Source organism: Rhea pennata, chromosome 8 (assembly GCF_028389875.1).
Source record: "Rhea pennata isolate bPtePen1 chromosome 8, bPtePen1.pri, whole genome shotgun sequence".
NCBI classification, from domain to species: domain Eukaryota; kingdom Metazoa; phylum Chordata; class Aves; order Rheiformes; family Rheidae; genus Rhea; species Rhea pennata.
Window position 1 is genome coordinate 16,886,587 of NC_084670.1, and position 17,076 is coordinate 16,903,662.

Sequence of the window (17,076 nt, forward strand, 5' to 3'; positions counted from 1 at the left end):
TTATATAAAAAAGATTTAATTAAATAAAAAAAATATAAAAGGCGCATCCCACCCTCTTCTCTCAAAAGAACTGTCATGAACTCTCCCGAATTTCCCCTTCTTCCTCAGATGAAAGGGATGAACTTTCATTGCTTGAGTCATCAGCAGATTCACTGGCATCTGGGGGTGTAGGATACAAACAAAACAAAAACAAGCCATTAGTTCCAGCACTGCTGTTTTCCCTCTTTCCAGTTTGCTCATGAAACAGAAGCAGCGTTCCCTATCTTCTTCCTTTTAATCACAGCTTCCTCGAGGATAACCATTTAATAAGATACGAACAGTTTCGTACACAGGATACGGCCCTGTGTAGGACCTCGCAGTTGAAGGAGAAAGCAAGGCAATATTTAGGATTTATTTTTTTAAATCTTGGTCTTTCAGTCAAGCAGTTAAGCAATACAAAACTCTTCCTCTTTGGGCCCTGAAAATTTCAAATTGTTGCCTTTGTTCATTTTCAAATGTCATTTTCCAGGTTGTCACATACATATTTTACAAATGTAATGAATTACAAGTTATTTGAAGTTTTGTTAGCATTTTAAGATGGTGAGCTATTGAGAAATACTAAATGAAAATGAAAACCAAGATGAGGCACATATGTGCTCCTTTAACATGTTCCAGCATCCCAAAGCTGGTATCAAGCTGCATGAATCCATGACCTAAAGCTGATGAGGTTAAAGCTTCACAATAACTTGGGTGTTAGGACAGGCTGTTGTGTTCCCTTGGTATCATGTTGTGCAGCACTCATTTCCCAAACGGGTCTTCAGCCCGCGACTCCTGCCTTAATGAGCACCAACCCGTCATCTTGTGGTGAGGTCACCACATGCCACTGCTCTGTGGCACTCGCACATAAGCGATACAAAAATAAACTACAGCAATGTAGGCCCATGAGACACACGCTATTCACACTGCTATTTTCAAGTGTTTGATCTGCCTATGAATTTAAAGAAATTTTTGAGCATTTGGTGTCAGATGCTCCATTCAGGAACCATTACCAAACGGGAGCTGATGAGGTACTCTCTTGTCCAGATAACTTCTATGGCTGGCAAACGTGGATAATGCATGGGACACAATGTGCACCTGTACAGTTGCAATGGAATTTGTTCAAGAAAATAGAAGCATTTCACCCAGAAACATCCGAGGTCACATTTTGTCTACATTAAATCTAGTGTATAATCAATTAACATTTATATGTCAGAGATGTACTGAGTAATGCATGAAGTGAGGATTATTTTTGCCCCTAAACCCTGTAAAAACTTCTGTAATCCCCTATTGACTTCAGCCATGACTGACCTCGCATGCTGAAAGCAGAGCACCTGTATTTTTTGCTTTCAGCAAGTCAAGCATCAAGACATCACATAAAAGAATTTGGTAATCTTCTGACTCACAAAGAAGCTCAACAGACAAATTTTAGCTTTAGTTTAGTCTGCTACAGTATGTTTTATTTAATAGGAATTATAGATTGCCTTCTCTCAAATATAGTGTATTTGTAATAGGTTTGACAGCATTGCCTATAAGTTAAAATCACCCAGTCCCTCTCATCATAGAACTGTCTGCAGTTTACTGCTCATGTAAAACTTAAGCATCAGGTTTAATTTTCCAGTGCCAGTTACCTTCCTCAATCTTTTTTTTTGTTTGTTTTTGTTTTTTTTCTGTTTCAGACAAAATACTTCAGTCATTTCTGAGAACAAGGACAGGAAAAATAGACTTTGTCTTCATTAATTCTAGCGCCTTCTCAGCTCTAGCTCCCCTCCGCCTCTGGGAGTGCTAACCTGAAATACAAGGGTAATGGTCATCTCTGCCAAGCTCATGCCTGCTGCTGCGGCTATGAAAACTAGGCTCTCATCAGCCAGCCTCTTCCTGGGGAAAGGGTAGATCTGAGATTATTGCGTAAAGAAATATCATTTTAGCAGTTAAATTCCTCATTCATTTTTGTCTGCACTACACACGTTCTAGCCTGCATAAACCCCTCTGAAAACAGAGCCCAGCACTGACAGGGGCTGCGCTAGCCCGCGTGCCCGAAGTCCAGTTACCCAAACTGCGGCACACGGCTGCGGCGGAGAGCTCGGCTGGGCCGGCAGCCAGGGACATGCAGCCCTCCGGGAACCCCGAGAAGGGAAGGGAGGCAGAAAGGAAGGGCAATATTGGCAGAGACAGAGTAATCTAGAGCAGGGTGGCTTAGGAAGGAGCATGGGATGGATACAGCTGGTGAAGAACCTGGATGGCGACTAACACAAGATGCCGGGCAGAACAGCCACTGCTTGGGAGACAGAAGCAGGCTTAAGAACCTCTCTGGTTACAACACACTTCTCCCTGGACGGTCAGGAGGTGAAGTCCAGATTTCCCCTCGCCAAGCATCTCTGAAAACAGCTAACAAATATTGCTCTTTCTCCTTTATTCCAATGGTGAAACTCAAAGGAAGAACACAGTGCTTGCAGTACACTTCTACAAAAGGCTCCAAAAGTGACTTTTTGTCTTCTAGTGGTACAACAAGAACAACAGAAAACACCTCTTATTTTTATATTCGTGTTCTGAACATGCTTTTGCTGATTCTGTGGAGTACTGGAAACTTGGAAAATTCAGTACCAGAAAAGAGTATGCTTGTTGCAAAATACAGTCTATACTCAATGCATAAATACATAGTTAAGGACTCAGTGCTCATACAGAAGATCATAAGAATCACAGAAGAGGGAAAGATTACAAATACACATTCAACACCCTTAATATTTATAAGATAAAAAGTTTATATAAAAATGTGATGCTCTATGTCTTGCAGCTCACTAGTTACTCATTTTTTTCTTATCATTTAAGAGTATGTATTATTGTTTTACTGGAAACATCAAGTATATAACTGCTCTTGTTAAAGCAACTTTTTCAGGTGTAAAATGCCTGTTCATCTCTTAGTAAAACAAACACACACCTATCCTTTCACTAAAATTATATTTTTAAAAAACAAACAATTTAATTTTACCATTTAAACTCAAGCTTTATGGAGAAAAAAAGACAAACAGGTGCTTTGGCAATGGGAAGAAAGATGAGAGACTGAGAAGGCTTTTTTTTTTTTTTTCATTATGTATTTCCATAGAGATATTTGGCTTCTTACTTTCCAAAATTACTGCTTGAGTGTTAAAACTAGCTTATAGCAAATATTAAATAAGGAAGGAGAAGATTTTAATGCTTAACATTGAACAAAATATTTCATCCCTTCACAAGAGCATAAGTGAATGCCTAACTCCTGGTAATGTGAGCAGGCACAAAAGAGTTTTTTGGACAGCAGAAGGTCTGGCTGAATCAATACTTACTGTATACAAATGAAAAGTTGATAATATTCTATACTATATAAATATCCCTATTTTGCATTTAAATGTGCTGTAAATATTTAAATAAACAGTGTCTACAGCTATGTATATAAATAATTGCAAGTGCAACTATTTTAAATATTTTATTTCCGTTTTTCTGGAGCCTTCAGTTCATTTTCATACATGACTGCATACAGATTTAGAGAAGACAATCTGATTTTAAGTGGGTTTCATCCTCCCTCTCTAAATGAGTATTTCTCTTTCCATTCCTCAGTTACTGTGCTTACATGCTTACTCCCATGCTAACAGAAAAAGCTCCACGAAAAAGTGCACAATTCAAACTCAAGGCTGAAGTAAATGCTAATATGTTAAGTAAAAGGATGTACAAAAATAACATGATTTTCACAATTTTAATCACAATTATTTTTCTCTGCTAGTTCTAATCTTTTGCTATGTCATACTCAACATCCTGTAACAGGGAACTATGCTCTTGATTTTTACAGGTTCTATAGAAACAGCTGCAAAAAAAAAAAAAGGATTAAAAAGATTAATGAGTCCCTAAACCTGAAACAGCTGCCAGTGTTCCCTGAATACTAGCTTCAGGGATGACTGCTGAGTGATCTCTGCAACAGAGGAAAGTCAGTCTTGAAGATCGGCACCAGCCATGTGCTGTGATGGAGCTATTGGCATGTCCCCTGCTACATCAGCACTTTCCTCCTTCACCCTCCTGCCCTGCTTTCTTCTGGAACCCACTATGCACTGCAGAAGCAGGATTTCAAAATACAGTTGTTCAATCAACACCTGTTTGAATCTATACCCTTAAAAGGGCAACTTCCCTACTAGTTCAGCAGACAATAATGACAGCCACCCTATTCAAATTCAGTTTATGAGTCAATCGTAATCCCCTCCTGGCATCTAAACCACAGGGGAAGGGCTGACTACTGACAAGCAAAGGCCCTAGCTCAAGAAATAATGGATAAACTGAAGGTATCTAGTGTCCTTGTCCTCCAGTAAATCTACATGCATGTCTAGTGTGAATATCAGCAGATCTAGTTTCTCACACAAGACCTCTTCCAATCCTTGGGCAGAGTGTTTCACTCTCAGGAGCTCTTGCAACATGTAGGGCAAGAAATGTTCTCACTCTGTTTCTCTGAGAGCAGACTGCTCTGGTGCATTACTTGGTATAATCTAGCCAAAACAGCCAAAATCTGTGGAATTTTGATATCACTAGTACAATATTCTCAGCATCACATTTATTCAATCTAATTAAATACGTACAGAGCCATGATCCAGTTTTTGCAAGGAAATTTCCACTGCAAGAATGTTCACACCTTCTTCTCAGAAATTTGTAAACATCAGACTTGCCCATCGCTGCAAATGATGCAACTGGACAACTACAGTGATTAGTTAAACTGCCTCTTCTATCAGCAGCTGCAAAAAATGAAGCTGGGACATGAAGTCTTCATAGTGGGGAAAAGGATGGAAATGAACTTCAAAACTAAAATAACTCCTACTAGACTTCAACTCTTTGCTAAGTTATCTCCAAAACAAAGTTTTCTCCCAAAGGAGTACTTTTCAAAGATAATGTAGTGTTTTCAACCCAACTGCAAAGTCACTTCATCATTACGATTGTTAATGGCTAGCTTGTAATTCAAAATCATCTGTCCAGTGTTAGAAGTTATGCTGGGAAATCACAAAAAATCATTTCATTTTGTGATCTGTAGGCTTATTATCTGTAGGCTATTATTATCTGTAGGCTTATCTTGATCTTCCCCAGAGAGCTTGACTTTTCAGAAACAACCAACTCTGTCAAACTTTGCTCAATATAAAACTTGGCACAATTCTGAAGAATTATTTTACCGTGTGGCTAAAATTATATTAAAATGGAACAAGCCCTACTAAACAAATTTAGGACAAATACATACAATACAGCTTGTGTTCATAAGCCATTAACCAGTAGATCTAAGACAGAGCATTCACAACAGCTTTTTTATAGTGATCTTTTACATTTAGAGGGAAATACAAGACATACTGTACATTCCCAGCATTAATAATGGGTGTATCCTTAATTATTGTTTATCCAACTAAAATATCTAAGCATAGCATAACAGGAAATAAATATATGCTTACCTTGGCCAAGAACCACCATGTCATTCTTCAGTGTTTTCAAGACCACAAATAACGTTGGGTACTCAATTATTACTTTGTCTTTCAAATTGTCTAGGAGGCTTCTACTGGCATCCAGTTCATTGTACCTTAAAAATAACAGGAAAGTTTACTTTAGATTTTAATACTACCAAGGACATAATGAATACTTTCTTAAAAAAAAAAGTTTCTGGAAATTCACAAGATTTTCAGATGATATCATGTTCAGAAGAACTATCTTATGAATCAGATTAAATATCCAGTCCTATCATCCAACTACACCAAGTTTTTTTTAACCTTCTTAACGTCTAAGCCTAAGAACATGAGAAGAACGAAATTCCCATCTTTCTATGGGCTGAAATGTTTTAAGAGTTCTTAATAGATATCTTTACCAAAAGCAGATATGGACATCAAAATGTGTATATACACATACATAAAAGTATTTCCTATGGCAGCTCTTCTTTCTCTGATCATTTATATGTTATGCAGTTGGGCTTTCTTTTCCCATTTATGAAAATCAGATTCTAAATTAATATAAGACTGAGTGCTCTACTTGTTTTTCCGACCAGTCACCCTTAGTATATACACTTAATACACGTTTGTAATTTTTCATGCTCAAGGGTTTTCATACTACAAGTTTAATTTACATGGTTAGTAGTGTATCTTAGTTTATCACGTTTGCTTATGGATTATCAATGATTTATTGGAAAGTCAAAATTAAAAACAGAGCTAAATGACTATCAAAACAAACGCACACTGGAAGCACTTAGAGCTCTGTGCAGTAATGGCTTGCATACTTAAAACAGACAACACTGATCCCCATTATGGCAATTGTTTCTAAAAGATGGTACAATATTCCTGTTTATGCCCAAGCAAATCTCTGCTCCCAGCATCATCTGCAAAAAATTCCTTGCAGAAAACTCCACATATTTGTGCGTGCTACAAGAGGCACAGGTCTTGGACGAGCAGCCCTTTCCCATATAAGGGCTCCTCTTTACCCTAGAGGGTGAAGTCAGTTATGTAACAAATTATGCCACAGTAATAAAAACTAAACTGAGCATATTCTCCACAATTATATCTTATAACAGTAATACTCTCTCCCAACTCTCTAACAAAAAACCTGGATGTAGTTTTTTGGGAAAAGGAAACAGTATTTCAAAGCCCTCTAAAAGACAACCCCGTTGCTTTCACTTGATATACTTACAGCATCCAACAAATGCTCTGATATTATTACATTGCAATCTGAGTTACGCGATTCTTTCTGTAATCAGGATTATTTAATTACTACTAAGCTACTGCATCAGTTAAAAGCACATGAAGTTCAAAAATAAAACATGCTCTGGGTAATAAGTGAAGTATTTCTCATAGCTGCTCTTCCTTCTCTGATCATTTACATGTTATGCAGTCGGGTTTTCTTTTGCCAAAAAATACACTGGACGGGTGAAGGAAATTACATACTTTGATTTACGGGAATGTGTAATTAAGAACAGTACATCAGAGGAGTTAGCGGACAAGAAGAATATTGAAGGTAAAACAAGATTTGAGTTCCTGGGATTTAAGGAAAAGTTAGTTTGAGCAAAAACTATTTCTCTCTCATATTCAACTTCAATCATCATGAAAATATTTGGTTTCATGTTTCTCTCAACCCAAAGTAATTATGACCTGTTCTTACTGAAACCCTTTAAAAGGGATAACAGTATATTACATTTCTTATTGAATGAATGCATTCATAACTTGTGGATTAACACACATGAGCAGAAACATATTTACTGCTTTATTTACAGTACTCTAAATGCAAAGTATGGCAATACCTTTCCTTTGGCAAAGACCTCCACACATTCTTTTCTGGTTAAGCAAACATTTACCACCAAGAGGCTAAAGTAATTCACATGCCACAATACACTTTCCATTATCTCATGTTTTAGACAAAACATCTTTAGCGTCCAGCTTGGCATAAGATAAAACATTTGTACTTAAAACTATTTTATGATAGTAAATTACTGATGTGTTAGATCACCGAGTCACAGCTTTATCTTTTCTGTTTTTTAAGTAAATTTTATTGGTTCACAGTGACAGAGAAAACATCCAAAATTTTAGTGCATAATCTGGGCTGTAAACTTCATGGAGAATATAACAATGGAGCTTAATATTTCTCTTTGAAACTTCCCTGTTACTGCCTACTCTATCCAAAAGACCTCAGTCTACCATACTCTCTACATCATATCCAAGTGCAGCTTGAGGTCTTCTGGTAATCCACCTGCCAGTCTTTTCCTTGACTGCACATACTTAAAAGATCTCAGTGGAAAACTAATACCTGTCTCTCAGTTCTAAAGAAAAATACAGGATGGCTTCTGAACAAGACTGATTTTCTCAGGTTCTCTCTGGAAGACTTTGTCCTGATAAAACCTCCCAAAATTTCTCCCAGGTGTAGATAAAAGTCACATACACTGAGTTAACAACACAGACCTCTGGCCAGAAGACAGCCTTATAAGGCTTTTCCAGAACCCTAATTTTACACACAAATTCAATTTTTTACTTATGAAAGAGTTTAGTCATTTTGGAGGAAAGCTGAAAAGAATGAATCTGAAAAATTACATGAAATGGATTTTTACAAGTCTCCTGACTTCCTGAACTGATCATGCACCACGAGGAGCTGAATACATGAGGCTGGTAATGCTGCACACAGGTTCTTCTCCCATGCATTTGCCGAGAAGCAGCTCCATGGTGGGCAGGCGTCACTAAGGCTGGGGCAGGGAGAAGCAGGATCAGATCACGAGGAGGTATTCTTCCACCACCAGTTTTACCTGCTGGCCCTGCAGCACTGCCAGGTTGCCTGGGCTGCTCAGTAAGAACCAACTGCAGCCCTTCCCAGACCCTTCCTTCAGTGCACAGTCCTATTCAAACAGCCGGTTAAAACGAATGACAACCAACATAAGTCTGTCCTTTCACTCTGTGACCCTTCTGCACCCCAGGGCCTCTCACAAGAACCAACTTAACCAAGGCTATCATCCCAAATGAGCTCCTTCAGCCCTTTATGATAAAATGGACTGGGACACAAGATAAGTTCCAGGCCCTCAAATGAACTGACCATAGTCACAAAACCATTCCCTTACTGCTTCATCTTCACACCTCCCTTTAACCATCCCACTGCTTTTTCCTCTCTCCCACTGCCCATCTTAAATTACTGCCTGCCACTGACCACGCATGTCAACAAGCAGCAACTGCCTTTGAACCCAGATGTGCTCAATCACATCCCTGAAGTGTAAATTTGGAAAGAAATTAACAACACATTTTTTTTTAATAACTCATAGTTAAAACATACTACTGGAGATAAGCCTCCACATTCTGGTATCTAAAGCACTTTCTTCCTGCCTTGCCTCCAATGGCTTCTCAGTTGCAACAGCCAGTGGGACTTCTCCTTGCACTCTTCATGAAACAGTCTTCCTGCCCTGCCACTTAACTTCCCACATATTTTTTCAGTCCCTTCCATACATTCCCACAGTTTCACCATTCTACACCCCCTTCTGATAAGCCTCCTTGATTATTTTCTTTCCCCAAGCAATGTCTCAAAGAAATGGGCCTGGATTTTTTTCTTAGAAGATTCCATTTATAAGGACCAAAGAGACAATCTTGGCAGACAACAGCTTTTGACTTCAGTTGGTATGAAACAACAATAACTGCTTCTTAAAGGACAAAAAATAAGTAAAATTTTGCCTGCAAGTAGGCAATTTAAAAACCTACCAAAACTGTGACAATTAAAAAACTTTAACAAGATTCAGCAATCCTGCATGAGTTCTTATATAATCTTTTACAGATATATCTGCTCTGTGAATCACTTTGTTACCTTCCACAAAATGCTGAATTTAACTCGACTCTGCACTTTTGCTAGCATTTATGAGTTTCTGCAAAGGATAGTTTCAGTATCTATAGTTACTCCACTACCTTCCAGGAATTCAAAAATTCAGTCTCCTAATCTGTCTCCCACAGACAGGAATGCTATATTAGGTCACTGCATGACAACAAACCCCCAAATGGAGCCTATGGCTATCATCTCAGTGGCGTAACTTGTCTCCACGAATTCAGACAGCAGGAAATTCCCTGCTAAGAGCAGGTTTTCCTGAATGTCATCTACAGGAACTACGATTTTAATAGTAAAAAAAAAAACCTTGCAATCTGGAATTAAAGATAAACTGTAAACATGTTATTTCTTCAATTTGATCTTTTACTCACTGAAAACAGAGCAAACTGGTTTTAAGCATCTAAGTCACTCCATGTATTACTAAAATACATATGTTTGTATAATAATGTTCAAAATTTTCTAGTGATAGCTATCAAATAAAGCCCTTAGTCATATTTTAAGCAAAGATTTTTCTTCTTCCTAGAACTGAGTGGAAACATTAAGGTATTTTTTGGCATAACTCAGATAGAACATAGGACTTCATGCAATCTGTTTCAGGCCTAATGCTAAAAACTCATCACCAATCTCCCATCAACTAATGGGAAGAAAAAGGATTACCCCTCCACCCGCCCCAAAAGGAGTGTAGCCTTTTCTAGACATCTACGTTTGCCTTGAAGAGAGCAAAGGTTGGGTACAACACTTGCAAAGTCTCTTCCAAGCACTCATTCTGAAGCGCTGTAGCACAGCAAGGATAATAACTAACAGATGGACTTTCATTCCTAAGTAGTGAATAACCTCTTCGTGTGGTTATGATTTGGTGAATATGGAAGTAGTGAAATGCACTTTTGAATTAGATATGAAAGTTGTATTTCAGAAAATGAACATAATGTATTACACATACTTAATGATGTACAATTTTTGTATTTAGCTTTGTCCCTAGAATTTTAACATTTTTTAAAATTTGGAACAATTTTGTTAGTCTATATATGGGAGAATTAGAAAATTCAGTAAGTTTAAAAAAAAAAAGTGGAGGTAAGGTTTAAGTCAGACCCCTGTCTTCATTAACTTCATTAATACCTTCATTACAGCACAGCAGGAAGTGTTCAGAGAGAGAAAAAAAAAGGCAAAATTACGACAGAGACTCTTCTCTTATTATCTTATTTGGCCCACAAATCTTGCTCAGAATCAATTAAGAAAAAAAAGTATTATGAAAATTAAACTCATCAGGATAAAGAAAAGTTATTTACAGAGCAGGTCTTCCTTATTAGTGTTCTACTCCCTTAGCTGCACACCTGCATAATGGCAGCGGCATGCAGGGATTGAATCCAAAATACTAAGCATCAACAAGACAGAGCTTCATAGAGTTAAAACAGCAACGTCTACAGACTAACCTCAGGTAGAAGTCCACCTCACAGAAAGAAAAGTAGCCAGCTTACTAGGAAAGCATCTTATCACCATCTCCAAGCTATAGCAACATATGTAGAATGCATTCTACATATCTGCATTTAATGCATTTCCATTATGCATATATGCATATTATAAATGCATTTCCAAACGTAAAGAATATCATGATGCTATTCCTTTTCCCTGCTGTATTTGAGCCAAAGATCATTTTTAAACAAAGACTCTATTAAAAGAAGCTATATCAATCCACAGCTGCTGCTTTTTTCTATAGGCCATAAGAGGCCCTTCCTCTAGGAAAATCTGAAAACTGTTGAAAACTGAATTTTAAAGTGGATTAAAAAAACCCCAAAAAAGAAGGAAACAAAAAAAAAAAAAAAAAAAAAAAAGAAAAAAGAAAAAGAAAAGAACAATCCCTCCCTCCAAATCCCCGCTCTTCATACAAACATATTTCAGAGTTAAAACATCCTGGGAAGAGCAAAATAACAGCCAAGTGAAGAAAGAAGGGGCACTAACTGTCACCTAAGTTATCAGATACAATAATGTCTGGCTAGGAGCATTCAGCAAGTTGTTCACTTTTATCACAAAAAATACACAGGATAGTTAATGGAAAGAAAAGAGATAAGCAAAATAAGAATACAAGTATGTCATCCTAGAAGTATAAAGGTTGTCCTTGTTTAAACCTCTCAAGAATGAGGCAATTGCTCAAAGAGAAAAACACAGCAGAAGTTGTTTGAAGACAATCATGGAAAAATAAATCAGTTGACGGTGAAAAATAAAAAGCAGATAAGGCATCTGCTGCAACAATTTGGTGGACAGAGCATTAAGATTGAAGTGCTAAAACGACTCAGGATGCATAAAAATGATCTAAAAGACTAACTGAAGGACAAACTATTCTGAATCTTTCCTTATGGGAGAAAACGTGACAAAACAAGTCCAGAAGGAAAATGTGAAAACAGCAAATGTCAGTTTCTTGGATTCAGTAAAATTTGGTTCAAAGAACAAAGAACTGATACTGAATTTCAAGAAAGCAAATATTTTACCCATCTCTATAAGACATAATGAGAAATAATCATACAATCCAGCAGCAAGTAAAGACATTACAATCCAAGTGCATCATGGATTCAAAGTGGTGCTTTATAAATGAATTTGCCAGGTAGCTTCATAAATTGCTCAAAGGCCCAGGTATAAAAATCTGATAGTGTAGCTATCACCAAAAAAGGTATACCAAAATCATGTGAGGCTACTACAGGAATGATACACAAAACAGCCTAAAGGGTCAATGACGGACAAAAGGTCTAAAGAGAATATGCAATTTCAGAAAGGAAAAGTCACCAAAGAGAGTGAGTTGACTACTGAAGATGAATTCTTGAAGTTTCAAAAACTGCAACAGTACTAGTGGCATTTTTAGTACAAGTAAAAGCTGTTGATGCCCGGTTCCCTCAAAATGCAGGAAAATCAAGACATGTAAATTACTGGCATAATCATAAGAGAGGAGAAAAACTGAATGTCACAGGTCTATTTTAATTATAGTTCATCTGCTACACAAGTCTCACGAGATGCATCTTGGCATATTACTACACATAGTCTTCTAGGTGGGGGGTTTACCAAAGTATTCTGAAGGATGCAATGAAAAACTCTAATATACCAAGTTAGGAAATTTATATTTGCATGCAAATTTACACTTATCTGCATGGGAATCTCAGTGCCAGAAACTCTCCATTAACGGGTTACTAATGCTTTACAATGAAAACAAAAAGCTATGGAATGAACAAAACAAGTTATTTTCTTGGTAAAACAAGCAGGAAGGTCAACTCCCTCCTTGGCTGGGTTGAAACAATCAGTCCTAGCTCATTTCCGTCAGGAAAGAGAAGAACAGAGGGATTCCCCTTTGGCACCATCAGAAGGAAATAACGGGTTCTCACCTTTATGACTGGACATGAAAAGATTCCCCTTTACGCTGCCTTTGTTAAAACACTGATGGCTAAGCTGCCATTTTTCACAGCACTGCAGCTTCCAACTTCGGTCCTTTATCACCTCAATTCCTCTCAGACACAAACTCATTTGCCTCTTTGCTTCTAGAAGCCTTTGACTCCAGCTTCCCCATGCCACCTGGTCCCCAGATACTGAGAAAAGCTCATTCTAACCTTGCTAGATCATGAACTAGCTTTAAGTCAGTGTCTCTTTCCTTCCGAGACTAGCAACTAATATATTCTTTGCAAGGCAAACCCTCTCCCTTCTTCAGGAAAATATTTAACAACCACCCAGTTGGATGCAGTTTAATTAAACTCCTCAAAACATCTCAACACTACACTTCTGCTAGACTGGAACAGGACAAAGGGTTTCAGCTTCTGGTCTGCAACTCATTTTTAGCTGCTGCCTCTGCCCCAGGGGCAACATATTTGATAGATTATTCAATAGGGTTTTTTTCAGCTAAAGTTTTCTTGTGGACTACATGGACTGCCTTCTTGCCTTTAAGCATGCCTCATACATGCATGCTACACATTACACAGACTTCTATAAAGGCTTTTTCTATACTATGCATATACTGCAACACAGTTACACATGTGAGTTCCTGTCTGTATCCCAGGAAAGATGGTGGGCTGAAGCAAGCTGCAACATCCGCTCTGGAAACAGCCATTCCCAAATGTACACTTTCTCAAGAGTACACAGAAGAATAACCTGTGCATATGTTGGCTACACTGCTCACAACTACAAGCCCAGTTATGTGGCAGAGAAGATGTTACAGTCTAGATTTTTCCTGATAGTTTTAGAATCTAGGGTCTGTCCACTTGCTTTGTAAATGCGAAGGGTCTGAAGGTCTTTGAAACTGCCTGGAGTGTTTACATGACACCACTAAATGAAGAGAAAGGCAGAGGGCAAACCATTGGCTGAAGCTAACACTAACGCTTTTACTGTTATCTCATCCTTTACCTCTTTACTTACCCGCACTTTCCTCCTCTATAAGTGGTCTGCATCTAACTTGCTGTAACACAGACTGCAGGATTTTGGAATGCAGACTGCAATTTCAAATAAATCTTTGTGCAATAGATGGCTCAAAGTCTTAGACACTCTAGCTGGGACATTCAGAAGTCCTAATGCAATACCATTAATTATAAGCTAGTTCATCCAAAAGAATTCAGTACGAGTTACAAAACGCTGGATTTTCTTTTTTTTTTCCAAAAACAGGCACATACTGGTTCATAAAGGAATCCCTTTCAGGAAAGAAACAAAACAAAAAAAAAGAATGATTGCTCAAGATAGTAAGATGGACCAATTCTGTTTTGTTTCAAATCATCTCTAAAATCTCAAAGGTCAAGTAACTATAGTAAGACATCATAAACACTTAGTTATGCATACTGAAGATTCAGATCATACATACTTTTTATTGTCAGCAATGATTAGATTTCTGCTTCCCATTTGTGTTGTGTAATACATGATTTCAAATAAAAACGTAAGCAGATAGGAAAGAAAACTATTTTTACAGTAAAAGCTGCATATCCTGGAATCTGTTTTTCTCCATGCTTTTGTCTACACGGACCAATGTTCAAAGAAAGAAAGAGCAAGTGAAAATGACACTGAAATGGTTGGTGTAACAAAACTGGAAATGCCAAAAATGACATACAAGAAAATATTACAAAGTATTCAGTAGAAAAAGCCTGCAGTTTCACTAAAAAAAAAAAAAAAAAAAAAAAAAAAAAAAAATCACTCCCCCCCCAATACTCTGGGAAAAGAAAGAGTAAGTAATAGACAGGAACACTGTGTCTAAACTGCGGAATACAGACCAAATTCTATCTCTCCTTGAACAGGACAAAGTAGCCAGAGTCTGACTATAGCTGTGCAGTGAAAAATAACTATTGTAAGCTAGCTCCTTGATTTTGTAAAGCTGGCAGAGTTGCTTTTGTGCCAGCTGCTGTGGACTGGAGAGGAGTAATGAATTCTAGTGTCAATCTTCTGCTGGCATAGGCTAATGCCAACGTGGGGGCTGCTCCAGCCCATGCCAAGGCCAGCAGTTCAGCCAAGGATTTGTATCCATAATTCTTGCATCACGTATATGAAGTACTACACGAAGAGAAACTGCTTCCTAAGTAAGACTAGAGAACCTTAAATGAAAGCACTTCACACTTTGCAACACCTGCAAAAATGCAAAGAAAGAAAAAATGCTTGAAATGTCACTTTCAGCAGAGCAATTTGCTAAAATAGTATTTTTGAAATGACTTTTAACTTGATGATAAAAAAGAACTAATTCATGCATTACACTAACAGCATTGTCCTAATGTCCTAATTGACCTAATGGTCATTTTTAAATGACAGGAAAATAAATAATCCAGTAATATTACATTTAAGAAGATCTCGTCCCATTACATTACTCTTCAAATTCCAAGAAAATTTTATGAAATTCTGTTGGCATATTTACACACACTAAAGCAAATCAAGAACTTACTTCATACTCCTAAATCTATTACTATGACTACTGTGACCTACTAATATGATCTATCCCTTAGATATTTTAAAAACAAAAGGCTACCAAAGAAAATTCTCTTTTAGCATAGAACTCAGTCATCCAAGGAAATAACTCTCATTTGTGCCAGCTGATCTTGAGACAGGAAAGTGCTCCAAAATTACTAACATCATCCAGCATTCTGGGAAGTAACTGTACTGGATCAGTTAAAACAAAGTAAGTGTTCACCACCCTAAAGCAATGGCATTTCATAGAGAAGAACCTCTGATACTTGCTTAGCAGATTTCCTTCCTGTGGCCCACAAGAATTAAGTGGCAAACAGGCCAGTGTTCTCACGTGTGCTAGCCAATATCACCACAGAGAGTAAGAAGTCCTTTGAAGTTGCAACTGTTTTCATATTGTTGGCTTTCTGAGTAATTAAAAAATGAGCTGCATCAGTACCACCAATATAAACACCAATACTACATGTTAGCATGAATCTATATGTTAGCATTGCTGACAGGTTTTATCTCAGCAGAACTACAAGAGATAGCCTGGTGTTGCTAGGTACTCCAGCTCCTTGAAGGATATGGCGCACTGACTGCAGTGGGCTTTCCAGGCTTTTAAGACCAACAGGGTCAAATTTTCCAAGTACCTCAACATTAAATCAGTGCCTACTGATATCTTCAAAGCTCAAACGGCATTTCCTAATGACTTATTCTGAAACAGTGTTTCACATGTCATTCCAAATATATTAACAGCCAAAGAAAAATATGAACATGTAAAAAAGACCTAACGTTGGTATTTAAGATAGCACTACTTTTTAATTCCATTAAACTAAAGTCATCTGGTCAGAGATAGGCAGCTATCTAAACTGACTTCCTGTACAATATTACTGAATGCAGTAAAACAGATCTTCCAGTTGTATGGTTTAAATTATGATTTACTTAATTATCTTTTAGGTAAAAATACTTACTGTAAAACAACTCTGTTGCAGTTATTCTTTCTTTAAAAATAGGATCATCTTATATGATAAGAATGAGTTAGGAACTATTGCATCAAATATCTGCAGTTAAGAAAAACTATTCTATCCATTGATTTAACTCCAACAAATATCAAGACTCTGTTCTTGGAATTTTTATTTTTTATTTTTTTGGTTACACAAAGCCTAATAAGGCAATTCTCAGGAAAATGAGAAGGTGTACTTCTCAAACCAGATTGTATAATTTGGCAATTGCATCTTCCCTTTCCTTAGTGGAAAAAGCAATACTCTTACCATATGAAGTCACTTTGAAGGCATCCCAAATAAAGGACTGAAGATAGTAAGGACATTAATTTATTCTGAAGAAAGAAAAGACTTCTCTATAAAAGAATGCAGACTGCAGAAATCATCCAAGAGGCAGCAGTTAAACCTTTCTTGGAATAGTTTCAGTTGAGGACAGAATGGACACCAACTGAATATTGCATAACAGGTGAGAGAGAGGCAAGCATCACTAAACGGAAAACTATTATAACAACCTATTCAAATGCAGATTCTTTCCAAACCAAGGTTTTAAAGAAAGAAGAAAATTGTGCAACACTTGTGTTTTTAAAGCCTCCTTCATAAGATTCCTAACAAAGCAAATGGCAGTTAAATGAGAAGGCTGTCAAGCAGTATAACAGTTTTGTCATATAATATTAGGTGATGGGCAGGGCAGAGCTGACATTAGGAGAGATTATGCTTTAGGTTACTCCATCATGGTCGCCCCAAATAATTGTGGAGTGCTACCAACTTATTCTGCAAACAATCCTGACATGTCAGTTTTAGACAAGACGAGAGGTAGATAAGGATAAGAAACAAGGAAATGGAAATAAGAGCT

At 37.4% G+C, this 17,076-nt stretch overlaps 1 protein-coding gene across 1 annotated transcript in view; it reads right to left on the minus strand.

The window, feature by feature from the left end:
• Positions 1-17,076, minus strand: part of ZNHIT6 (zinc finger HIT-type containing 6) — a 32,299-nt gene continuing 15,223 nt past the window's right edge. The window contains exons 9-10 of the mRNA XM_062581549.1: positions 5,463-5,587; positions 1-159 (exon numbers count right to left, since the gene is read on the minus strand). Coding sequence (XP_062437533.1) covers positions 74-159; positions 5,463-5,587 — 211 coding nt within the window. The 3' untranslated portion in view covers positions 1-73. The remainder of the gene's footprint in view (positions 160-5,462; positions 5,588-17,076) is intronic.